The 12713-nt window shown below is 38.6% G+C and overlaps 3 protein-coding genes across 9 annotated transcripts in view; 2 read left to right on the top strand and 1 right to left on the bottom strand.

Annotated features, from left to right (window-relative positions):
• Positions 1-4360, top strand: part of cep170aa (centrosomal protein 170Aa) — a 38888-nt gene extending 34528 nt beyond the window's left edge. For 5 of the 7 annotated variants that reach the window (XM_044135588.1, XM_044135586.1, XM_044135590.1 and 2 more), the window contains 7 exons: positions 1039-1315; positions 1397-1628; positions 2734-2901; positions 3000-3088; positions 3328-3421; positions 3534-3585; positions 4015-4360. In XM_044135588.1, coding sequence (XP_043991523.1) covers positions 1039-1315; positions 1397-1628; positions 2734-2901; positions 3000-3088; positions 3328-3421; positions 3534-3585; positions 4015-4316 — 1214 coding nt within the window. In that variant the 3' untranslated portion in view covers positions 4317-4360. The remainder of the gene's footprint in view (positions 1-1038; positions 1316-1396; positions 1629-2733; positions 2902-2999; positions 3089-3327; positions 3422-3533; positions 3586-4014) is intronic. The other 2 variants (XM_044135591.1, XM_044135589.1) reach the window with 2 other exon arrangements.
• A 4093-nt stretch (positions 4361-8453) lies between these two features.
• hint1 (histidine triad nucleotide binding protein 1) lies at positions 8454-10146 on the bottom strand. The gene is made up of 3 exons (XM_044135601.1): positions 9989-10146; positions 9204-9308; positions 8454-8749 (listed from the first exon to the last, which is right to left on the bottom strand). The coding sequence occupies exons 1-3, from the start codon at positions 10097-10099 to the stop codon at positions 8585-8587; spliced, it is 381 nt and encodes a 126-aa protein (XP_043991536.1). The 5' UTR covers positions 10100-10146; the 3' UTR covers positions 8454-8584.
• Positions 10147-10159: 13 nt separating this feature from the next.
• On the top strand, positions 10160-12641 carry lyrm7 (LYR motif containing 7). The gene is made up of 5 exons (XM_044135602.1): positions 10160-10264; positions 10455-10527; positions 10641-10711; positions 12150-12231; positions 12330-12641. The coding sequence occupies exons 1-5, from the start codon at positions 10247-10249 to the stop codon at positions 12398-12400; spliced, it is 315 nt and encodes a 104-aa protein (XP_043991537.1). The 5' UTR covers positions 10160-10246; the 3' UTR covers positions 12401-12641.
• The last annotated feature ends 72 nt before the right edge of the window (positions 12642-12713 follow it).

Below are 12713 nucleotides of genomic sequence, written 5' to 3'. Positions count from 1 at the left end.
AGAAACTGACAGTGGTGAAAATTAGCAGAGACTTCAATAACCAAAGGGGGGAAAAAACCAACAAGAACTTGGAGGTAAAACATGTGAAGACGAATGATGGAAACTGGGGGAGTGAAACAGAAAATCCAGAGAGGAACAATGGAAAAAAACAAGGAGCTTATCTACAGAGGCATGGGTTGGAAAATAACGGGAACCAGGGGAGGTAATCACAGGGGTGTGGAACAGCTGTGGCAAAATGAGAGCAGGGAGACTAATAAACAGAAAATACAAAGAAGAGCTGAATATAGACACAAGAGGATCTACAAATCGAGAGCAGAAAAAGATGACGTGAAGAGAACAAACCAAATCTCTCTGAAGAAAGAACCCAAGAAATGAGTAAGAACCAGAGGAATAAACTCTACAGAAAACACTAACATCCACAGTGACCAACAAGTAGAAATGAACTGAATTTGGAAATCTGATAAATAAATTATCCAAACACAAATATCCGTAGATCATGTCACCAGTCTGCTTTTAGAAATAATAGAGGGGACCTTGATGTAAACTGGGGTCAGGCCTTTCCAAAACATTAATGTCGGCCTTCTTTGTTAGTGCAAAAAACTGTTTTGATGTGTGTTTGGGGTCATTACTTTTTAGAAGCACCTAGATGTGACAAAGTTTGAACCATCTGACCCAAACTGCCACCCTTAGATGAAAGAAAATCACTTAAGATAATCAGAAACAGTCCACCCAGACTCTGGTCTGCCATTAATTGAACAAAGGATGCTGAGCAAACTGAGGAGCCATAAGTTGAGCTATTAACAGAATAATAGGGGTTTGTGTTTACATTTGATCTTTAATGTGTAATTTTGATTCGGTGTGGACTGGATCCACAGGAAATCCAAACTCCTGCACCAAATTCTTGTTTTTAAAATAGTAAATAATAGGAAAGCGTTCGTAAACTTCTGAACAACATTCATTCGTATCTTGCTGACAAACGAGTCAACAACCATTGTGACTTTGTCTGATGACTAGTAACGGATTTTCTTGCTGTTGCAGTGTCCAGCAGCAGCAGGTGGAGGCGCCTGCCGCCGGAGTACGGCTCCACCTCCGAGGAAGAGTTCGGCTCCAGCCGGAACTCGGCAAAGCATGGCGCTCGCCCCCACGTCCGGCACCACCACCTCGTCCCGCACCGTGGCTCGAGATTCAGCTCCGCCGCCAGCTCGGGACCGGCGGGCGTGGCGGCGATCCCCGGCGGAGCGGGCATCAAACACCGCATGAAGGAGCAGGAGGAGTACATCAGGGACTGGACGGCTCACAGCGAAGAGATAGCCAGGTACCGATCATCACTGATCTACTGATTCATCTGCACTTTAAAGCACCTCCTGAGTCCTAAAGAACCCTGTTTGATTAACAGGTTGTTCCCCTGTGTGCGCAGGATCAGCCAGGACTTGGCCAAGGACTTGGCCATCTTGGCACGTGAGATCCACGACGTGGCCGGTGAGATAGACTCGGTCAGCTCGTCCGGCACCGCGCCGAGCACCACCGTCAGCACCGCCGCCACCACCCCGGGCTCGGCCATCGACACCCGGGAAGAGGTAGGCCCTGCACGCCCTGCGCAGCCGGACATACAGGAGAGCATGAAAAAGGTGCCTGGTCTTCTTCTTCTTCTTCTATTGCCTTAATGTTTGTGCTTTCATTGCAACTTTGCCATTAATTCTTGTTTTTAGTAGGGAGGGAAAAACGAGTGCCTCTCTGCTGCTTCATAGCTTTCAGGTCTTCTCATGCTCCTCTATTTGCTGAACTTTCATTCCTTAACTCCTATGGCTGCTTAAAATCCCTAAAATAAATTTTATTAGAGCCAATTTTCAACATTTGGAAAGTGCCTGATTTCTGTACTTGATAGTCAAACTGCACAATTTTGTTCTAAAATTTCAACCTAACATTTGATTAAAAGCCTACATTTGGGAAACAGCTGAAGCCAGATATTTTTGTCTACTTAATAAAAAGGCGGATACATTTTTCCCCAAAGTCTGAAGTTGAATCAGACTAAATTTTTACTTATTTTTGGTAAGTTAGAATTGCCAAAATTAGTTATTTTTGCCAAATTCCAGTAAACTTTCCGAGAACAGTTTTTGTAACTTTCTATGTATTTGTCATTTATCTTGACATCATTTGTTAATTAATATTTGTTGTTGATTAATGTTTATTATTCCTATTGGCTCAGTGACTTATCGATCTGCGTAATTGAAATAAGGATTGGCCTACGTTTTGTACATTAAACAAAGCGATTGACATTGGGGTATTTTATTTAGTTAAATTAGTGTTTTGTTCTCGGACTGGTCAGGGGTTGTGTGAAACAAACATTGCAAAATTCTATTATGTTTTAGTTTAGCTAAATATTATCACAAGGAATTATTAATAACAGCAACAAAATATATAGTAGTGAATTAAAATTATCTTTTTTTTAAGTTCATTTTTATTATTTCTTTCTCCAGAGTGGCGCTGGAAAGGTTTACCTTGAAAATATTTCAAAGTGCTTGAATTTTACTGTGGGAAGAAGTGTACAAACCATGTAATTTGTTATTACTAATTTTATTCCCATGAAGGGCATAACTGTCCTTGATAAAGTGGATAAGTCCACGTTTCACACATTCTAACATCTTTATGCAGCTCATTAAAATACAACAGCTGAAGGTTTTGATTACATTCGCTCCCTTTGTCTCCTCTGCATTTCTCTCTGTTCTGGCCCAGCTGGTGGATCGAGTGTTTGACGAGAGCCTCAAATTTAGAAAGATCCCTCCAGTTATTTCATCCAACAAGCCGCCAGAGATCAACGGGAAGCCCGTTGAGCACCAACCCCGAGCTCCTGACGGCCGGGAGGCTCGGGCCTTGAGGAGGCGCACCTGGAACCGAGAGGAGGCGAGGAACTGCCTGACGAATCTAAAACACAATGCACAGCATTTTTGAGGCTTTCGCAATTAAAAACATGATCTAATTGTGATGTTGTGGGCTTTTAGGCGGTGTTGGACAGCCTCCTGATCCACTCTGTGTCTCAGCTCTCAACCAAGATCAGACACTCTGTGGACAGAACAGCAGGGAAAATCAGGTACTTGTTGTTACGTTCATGTTCTTTGAACTTCTCCATTTTTGGTTATGTCACAACCAGATATATTCATTTGTTGTTTACTCAATAAACTGCCAAAATACATTCAGGTTTACATTGAGTATGAATTTACTTTCAAGCAGCAAGATCTTAGCACTAGACTTCATTAATATAGTGCTATCATGTTTTTCTGTCAAGAAATGTACACTGTAAATACAGTTTTTTTAATTTCTTTGCGCCAGGATCTTGTTCAAGGATAAGGACAGAAACTGGGATGAAATTGAGAGTAAACTGAAATCAGAGAGTGAAGCCCCACTTCTTAAAACCTCTAACAAGGTACAGAAAGCGATCCATCTACGCAAGAATGTTTAAAAAGAACATGAAGCAAATATAAATGGAAGCTATAATTTTTTCTTTTTCTTTTTTTTGGCTTGTTTTGGTTTTTTAGGAAATCTCTTCGATTTTCCTCGAACTGAAGAGAGTTGAGAAACAGCTCCAAGGTAAAGCAGAACAGATGCTGCTCGACAAAATAAAAAATTATATATATATATATTTATATACAGAAAGAGAGAGAGAGAGTGTTTTTACACATTTTTGTTAAAATTATTATGTGACTGGGCTTTGTTGTGGTGAACCAGCTGTAGCATAGCAGAGAGCAAGAGGGAGGGTGTGAGCAACATGGGTGATTGAGAACGCTAAGACCCTCCTCCTGGCTCTGATTGTTGTTTCTGACTAAGTGGTGTATTTTTGCAGTTAGTACTGGATGAAGGCTTTTCTTTTCACACATTATCAGTCTCATTTTGTACTTTCAGGACATTTTTAACAATAATGTAAAAAGTCGTATTTTTATAAAAGTTATACACAGCAGTTTTAACTCATCTGTTCAACGTGGAAGTAAGTCGTTTCACAAACTGCTTCCTGTGTCTCAGTGATTAACGTGATGGTGGACCCAGACGGGACTTTGGACGCCTTGGCCAGCCTCAGCCTGTCCAGCCCCACCAAGGTCCCAACCGCCAAAGCCACGCCCCCCTCCGTCGCCAGCCCAGCCAAAGAGTCGCTGCCCGAAATCCTTCCTGGGCCTGACGGTTCGGCCGCCTCCACCAGGGTTCAGTCTTCAGCTGCCAGCACAGAGGGCCGAGAAAGCCTCGCGGGTTTGGGCCTGGCGGGCGTCGTCGGGCTGCCCTTTAGTCGCAGGCGGCCGAGCGGAGAAGAGGCCATCGCACAGAAATGAGCGGCAGCTCTTCTCGATGAGAAATGAATAAACATGAGCATGGATTAGCGCGTAGGTGGCTGGCAGACGCACAGTCTTCGTTTTACCCAACAGTGATCAGAAATGAAGTGAGATTCTCAACCGCTCCGAAAACCCGACTAGCAGAAACTTGACCCAAGGACGTTTCAGATAGCCTGACGGTAACATCTCAGCCACCAGCTGCTGACGGCCAACAACCACCCTGACCAACCTGACAGCCTCATGGACCGAGGCCTGCTTCACTCCTCTTGCTTTTTTTATGCATCGGGACCCTTCCTGCGCTGAGGACATGCCTTAAAACGTAACCCGCCCCCCGTAGCAGCGTCGCACCTCATCCCCTCAAACACTAGTCAACACATTTTTCTTTTGTGAGCTCATAGAAGACAAAGTGAACGCGTTGTAAAGTAACACTTTAACATGTTTTAGTTACACTCACACAAAGGATATTTCAGCTCAATTATGAGAAACATGGTTTAAACCTAGAAGTATTGAGATTATGCCAGAAATCAAGCAGAATTTTATTCATGTAAAAAGATGATATAAAATAATTACCACTTAATAAGCCTAATAAGTAGAACCCTGTTCTACTTATTAGGCCTCCATTTGTTTTGAGTTTTCCTCCTTACATAAATTTTTCTATCCCAAAACATTTTCTCCCTACACCATGTTCAAAACACAACTACAAGTCAGATCTGACTTCTTTCGATTGGTGGTTTTAGCAGCAGTAGCAGCTTCAGTCATTGCCTGTTTACTGACGTCTCTATTTTCAAATTATTGTGCCATTTTTAAGGCAATCTCTCCTGGGGGAGCAAAAAATTACAATTAATCTTAATGCTTTTATAGGATACTTTATATATATGTTGCTGGATGTGAAGAGCTATTCTCTCCCAGAAAACAGGAAACTGTGTCCTCACCTGCAGAGTACTCAACATTTATTATCAGCCAATAAAAGTAAAAGCCTTAAAATAAATTCATCTTTGATTGCAGCAGCACAATCTCACACTGAAAAAATCTAACAATTTCAATTATTAGATTTAATGGTTAGATTTATAAATGAGAACATTTACTCATTGGCAGCCACAAGAAAACATTGGTGAATAATTTTCTCTTTTTTGCATAATGACCAGTATTACACTGATCGGTTCGTATATCAAGGCCTCTAGGAAAGCAGAGTCAGAACCTTTTGCCACATCAGGTAGATCAAAATCATTTTGGGCCATTTTAATTTCTTTAAAAATGCAAAAACTTCCGGTGCTCAAAAATAACTTACGTGTGCCATATTTTAATGAAACAAAGTAAAAACCTTTTCAAGTTCATTATTTTCTATTTTGCTGGTGTCAAACAAATCTGGTCTAAATTCAGCAACAAGGAGACACAGTTTACCACAGATAAAAGACTGAGATTGTGTTACTACAGTGGGAGATAAATTTATTATTTTTAGGCTTTTTACATGTTTTTTTAGGGGGTGCCAATCTATTTTTGTTCCAATTGACAGTTCTTTATTTGGTCCCGTCACCTGTGGAAGAATTTCTACTTTACTGAGTCAGTGTGTGAACTAACTTCTTTCTATTTAGATAGCCTTGTTTAGTTTTGTTGGTAATTAAAAAATAGTCTCCCTTACCACAAACATTATTTCCATGGGAAAAAGCTGCTGTTAAATTAGTTTTTAATAAGGTGCCGTTGAAATAACACATAATCACTAAAATGCCTTTATTTTGTTTGTTTAAAAAAAGCAGACATTATCTTGAAATGTGACTCCACATTTCAAACACAGAGGAATTTTTTTGTTGTTGTTGTTCTGCATCATCTATGAGGGGAAACCCCAACATACCTGGACTGTTTCAGACTTCTCAACTACTTGGCTGCTTCTGGAGTTCAGTTTGGAGACTGAGCATTTTTTTCTGAACCTCTCTTCAGCTTGTAGTCTGTGTAGACTAGGTTAAAATTTAAAGCAGTGTATTAGTACTTAGACGCCTTTAACAATAATGATTTTTAGGTACCAGAGTACATGTTTGTTTCCCTCCCTCCATGCTGTACTGTGCACAGATTCTAAATGCCTCAAAGTGTCAATTTTTAAATGACATAAGGGCATTGCTTAATAAGAAAAAGGTGCAGTTGTCTAAAAAAAAGTGATTTTATTTTGCACATCACATCAACAAAGTGACAGATTGCATCTAACTCAGGATATCAGTCTGCCTGATATCAGAAGTGACTGCCTTGCTTGTCTGAACCTATTTTGTTGCCCCTTTTCCCTCTCCTGATGTCCAGAAAGTAAAAACCTTAGGGGACTGTGAATGCTAGGTACATGTAGGTATATTTTGTAAATGCTACACGTGTCATTTGATCAGTGTTTTTTTGTTTATCTTTTTTCTTATTTTGTAAAGAAAATCATTTTATTTATTTTTGTTTTAATATTATGTGGATGTTTTATGCATTTTATATTTGTTCAACTATCTGCATTCTTACTGTTAATAATAAAAAAAAAAAAATGCTATTCACTTGTCGTGTCTTTACCGCCTCTTATTGGGTACAAACGTATCCTGATTATCAATGTCACAACACCGAAAAAGCACAAAATCTGCGTTTTTGGACTAGTTTCTAATCCAAAAACTAGAAATTAACTTGTCTTATTTTAAGGCAATTTAATTTTGTCTTAAAGTAATACAAAATTAACTTACAAGTAACTTTTAAGTAAAATTTAGAAGCTTTTTTTTTAAGTCAATAATTTCATAGTATTGATGAAAAAGTAGTCAATAAGTGAAATAAATACATAATATATATAAATAATACATTTTCCCATATTATAATAATATAATAATTTCTTTGACTTGTGTTTGATATGCTGTCAGCTGGGAGATTTTTACAAAGCTAAGTACGTTGCATTACAAATCATGTTCGGTCAATTCAATTTAAGTACACACACGTGTATGTACACATATTTTTACTTTATTGTTGATTATTTTTGCATTAATAAAAAAAAAAAAGACTATTCTAAAGTTTGTAGAATGCCTTTGTAAATGTGGAAAAGTGAAGGGATCCGAGTACTTTGCTGTGGGCCTGCATATTCAGTTGTTTTTGTACTGAACACTGCTCTATGCTTAAGGCAATTAATCATGTGTCGAATCAAAATGCAAATGGGTCTGCCGGTCCTTTGTGTGGCCTGAATTCTGTTATACATTTACATCTTTACACAGGAGACAAACCCACAGCAGGAAGGGTCCTCTCTGCTCAGCTCAATAAAGGCGATTTCAGTATGAAAACTTGGAAAACACAAGGCAACATGATGAAGACTCTGCATCCACACCAAATGCAATTTATAGAGTGCACCGAAAAGGTTTTTAAGCGTTCTCGCCTTTGGTCACAGCCGCTAACTTCTGCGCATTTTACGGAGATTCTGAGATGTACCAGCACTAAACAGTGAATAATTGTGAAGTGGAAGTGACAGTTTTGAAAGCATTACGTAGGTAAAAATGACCTGCGACATGCCTTTGTAGTCGGCCCTGGAGTCAACAATTTAAGAACCTCTATTGCCACTCTTTCAGGGTAAGAGTGGCAATAGAGCTTTGCTCATCTGGATCCTCTTCCAGGATTGGCCTAGGAAAATTAAGACACTCCATCCATTTTGTCAACTCTGACCGTCTTCCTTATCTGTGCTGAAATAAAGTGCGCCTACAGCATGATGCTCCCAACATCATGTTTCCCTATAGGTATGGTCTATTCAGGGTGAAGTACAGTGTCAGTTTTCCTCCACATGTGACAATTTGCATTTAGGTCACTTGTTGTGAGTCCTGGCCCTCATGGATCACTTCCCCCCATGTTTTAAGATGTCTTTACTGCAGGATGCCACATTCAAATGACTTCATAAACTTCTCGCTGTGCCATGAAGAGCTACAGAAGCCTGTTAATCACACATTCATTGAACTTAGGTGTGTGCCAACAGGTGAAACATCTAGAACATGACGAGCACTAGTGGCTGAGGACCAACATTGAAAACCATCTCCTTCGACCAGAGTATTCAAGAAATACAACTTTCCAATTTTTTTCCTGCACATCTAAATTTGCAAAGTTATGACCCGAAATGCAAACGTTTATAAACCATGACCCCCCAGCAGACAGGAGTTTCAAGCAACCCTTATTTGTTTTATTAACACCACAGAAACCTCACATTTGTTTCACCGTTTCATTCAACAGGACCAATGTCAGACTACAGACGCTGGTACGACATGACGACGGGAGCAGGAGGAGGAAGGTTAGCCTGGGGGCCATCCCATACCGCGTCCACCCAACACATGGACGTGGATGTGGTAGACAGACTGGCCTCCATCAGGCCCGTCGTTGATGACGATCCGGTAGCCCTTTGACAGGCCTGCACTTTGAGCGACCTTTTTTGAAACGATCAGCAAGTGGCCCAACAACTGCAAGAGCAAAAGACTTGATTAAAAACAGATTCAACACATAGGTTGCAAAGTTAATACTCATTCCCAAGACAGTTTAAATAAGAGTAATACATCAAATACATAAGAATTTATATATATTTATATATATATATATATATATATATATTAACCTATATACATGTATTATTGTTATTAGGCAAATAAATTGGTCTAAATTATTACCAAAAACTATTAAATTACTGATTTAAAAAACATTCACATATTTTTAAAATCTACATGTGTATTTTCATTTACATTGTAAACAATCATAGTAAAATATTTAACGACTTATTTTTCTAAATTATACCACTTTTGGTTCCTCCTAGTAACACAAATATTTGTAATATTTGTAAATGCCTCCCCCTGGTGGTCAAAGATATAAATTATTCTAAATTGAATTTTAATCTATGGAGGCGTCCAGAATCGTACGTACTGCAGCATCGACTTCCTCGGCTTGCGACAGCTGAACAATTGGTTTCTTTGGGACCACCAGGATGTGAGTCGGAGCTTGTGGAGAAATGTCATTGAAGGCGACACACTAGAATTAAAAGAGAGAAGGAACAGAAGGAAAACAAAACAAAAAAAAAAAATCAAGAAAGTGTAGAAAGCTCAGGATGACTTTATTTTAGAAAATTTGATGTTGACTACAAATATGGCTACAGAACATTATAATATCTTACGTATGTTGGATCAAAACGTTCGTATGGATGTCATAACTCGCTGGTTAACTGAACGACTTCAGATATAGCTTGACTAGTTTTTATTCAGATCTACGGTTATTTTAGGACGATACACACCCTACCACACAATCGTACACAGCATAATTTCTGCATTATGGTGTGCTAGATGTTTTATAACAAATTATTGTATTATAGGTCTGCAGGCTGCGTGCAGATCTCAAATTCTGTATTGAAAGTACAGCCAACTGGAACCTCATCAATTTGCAGCAAATACAGAAAGTAAAAAGTAAAAATCAGAGACGCACAATTCTCTGTTCTGGCGCTGAATTAAATTGATCACTGGCCCTCCTCTTTGTCTCTAAAATATTACACTTTTGCACACTTTCACGACTTGCAAATCTAACCACCACACTTTGTCTTAGCCTGCTTTCTGCAAAGCTAGCTCAGACTCAAGCAAAAAGGGCTGCAGTGAAAGTGAACTGCAGCGGGCTTGAGCTGCAATAAAAATCCTTCATAAGTGAACATTTCAGTTGCATACCTGATCGTCTTCATAGAGGAGGTCAACAGGAATTTCTTTGCGGATGATTTTTCCAAATATTGTGTCTCCACCCGGCTGGGCAACCTGCGCTTTCGCCGTTTCATCGGCCATGTTGGCGCATATCAACTAAAGAGGGTGTGGAGCAGATTGCTACTTTTAGCGAGCGAAGAACACAATTGGCTACAACACTACGTCATCCCAAAACCTTCGCTGATTGGTCAACATTGTACATACCGGAAGTAGATTGAAAAATTCAACATGGGGACTCGTTTGAAGGTGTGTTGAGCAATATTTATATTTAAGAAAATACTTTTCGCGAAATAGTATTTTATTTAAGTCTATTAGACTAAATCACACCAAAGTAATTTTTTAAGAAAATATTAAGTCACCTAAAAGCGTCAGTTACAACTGAATTCACAGCTGCTAAATGTGTGCTAAGTTAACGGTTTAATGTGTATAAATGCAGGTCCTAAGCGTATTCAAAAAACTGCACAGAACAAGAATGGATGTATTCAGAGAGGATGAAAGAGCTTTGACAGGTGAGGTTACACAGCAGGATAGCATATCTAACTGCTGAAGAAAAAAGCAAGTATATTGCTATTGGATTTTTATTATCGGATGTTTTAATTTGTTGTTTGTTTTCTTTTTAAAGCTGCAAAGTTAAAGATCAACGAGGAGTTCAAGAAAAACAAAAATGAAACGTCAGAGGAAAACATCGAAAAGGTCTACTGATTTTTAAAAAAAATATATATTATCTAATGACTTTGACTGACAAACGGAAAAGTAAAAGTGCTGCGAAGATAGTTTTACGTTTTGAAACTATCTTCGCAGTAATATAAAATTATTACTGTTATAATAATGTTATACTTTACTTTTATTTGTTATATTAATAAAACAAAAATATAGAATAAAGACTACTGGTGCATTAGTAGTCACCAGTAGTCTACTGGTTCACTAAATGCGCATTCACTAAATATGCATTTAATGAATTTTAATGTCTAAATTAAGTGATGAGTCAGCCTTTTGTTAGTTATTAATTTATTTGCACACCAGGCGTGATTAATTCCATACCTGAGCAATCAAGATATCGCTTGAACACAACCTGTCTGGAAATGCGAAGGAGGATAAAATGTCTGAAAAAGCAATACATTTTGCCCTGATCTTAAGAAATTGTAACAAACTCAATGACAAATATCAGTCTGGTAAGTTAAGGGTTACAAAGTAATTACAAAGGATTTTTGGACTCCAGTGAACCATTGTAAGAGTCATGATCCAAAAATGAAGAAAACATTGAACAGTTTTCCCAGACGTGGCTGGCCTATCCAAAATAACTCCATTAGCTCATCTATAACTCATCCAAGAGATCGCACAAATACAACATGTAAAACTCTTCAAACCTCCCTTCAAATAAGAAAGAGAGTTTCAAGGCCAGAACCACATCTCATAAAGAAGAACACAAAGATTTGTGTCCGTTTTCCAAATTAACATCTTAATAATTTAAGACTTTTGGGAAAATATTCTCTGGACTCATGAGACAAAAGTGAATCCTTCTGGGAGATTTACATCCCCTTGCATCTTGTACACAATTGACTCAACATTTCAGGAAAAGAAATTAAATGTATGAGGTCTTTTTGCTGGTTCAGGGGCTGGGCGACTTGCCATAGTTGTTATAACCATAAATTCAGTACATGGCACCAAGTTCAAACACATGGGTTACACCGGACAATATTCCGAAACACTTTCAACCCGCCCTGACTGGCTCAACAAAAAACAAAACTGAAGTTTTAGAGAGGCCTTGTCAACGTTTGGCTCACACGGGATGCTCATGCTTGAAACTCCCCTGTGTGGTTGAATTAAATTCCTCCACATTGATGTAAAATGCTTATTTTCAGTAAAATAAACATTATTTTACTACAAGATGGCACAGTCAGTAATTAGGTTTAGGGTCTACTGTAATTTCTTTCACATATGGCCAGATTCGTTGGTGTAAGTAGCCTTTTCTTTCAATTAATAAAGTCCTTGTTTGAAAATTTCACCTTGCATTTATATTTCGGCTCCTGTTTGTAATACATTTTGTTTGAACTGACTCATTTAAACATGTAGAGTTCCTTAGTCCGTCATGCATATAAATCTGTTTTTTTGTTGTTTTTGCAAATAACAGATGATTAAAATGGGCTCTGATGTGGAAGCTGTTCTTCGTGAGACGGTGCTGCAAGTGGAACACGTTGCAGAAAACAAGCTCTGTATGATTCTCCTTGCACCTTATGCTTGCTGTACAACTTATGTCTGAATTGTTGAAATGACCCCCTGTTGACTCACTAGACCTCTTTTCCTTCCTCAGTGCTTCGACCTAGAGAGGGTCTACTGTTGGAAAATGTGCCCTATTGTGATGAACCCAGGAAAAAATCATGACCATCCTTCCTTATTAATTTTGAGCATCAGTCAAGAGACATTCATTCATCACTCCCAGCTGCCGTTTAATGGACATTACAAAACAATGCTTAAAGTTGTGATGACCTCCTGAGCCATTACATTATGTCTATAAAAGGGTGCTGTAAACTTGATGCCATTATTTTATGTACAGTATTTTATTAGTTATAAAATGTGTTCTGCTTTTAGTTGCTTGTAATAAAGGCAAGTTGATCCAAAGTTATATTGCTGATACTGGAAGCTTTCAATTGATGCTTGCCATGATTGCCTTTTTACTTTTCTAAATAAGAATTTT

Source organism: Gambusia affinis, linkage group LG13 (assembly GCF_019740435.1).
Source record: "Gambusia affinis linkage group LG13, SWU_Gaff_1.0, whole genome shotgun sequence".
Classification (NCBI taxonomy): Eukaryota; Metazoa; Chordata; class Actinopteri; order Cyprinodontiformes; family Poeciliidae; genus Gambusia; species Gambusia affinis.
This window is presented reverse-complemented; position numbering and strand designations above follow the sequence as displayed.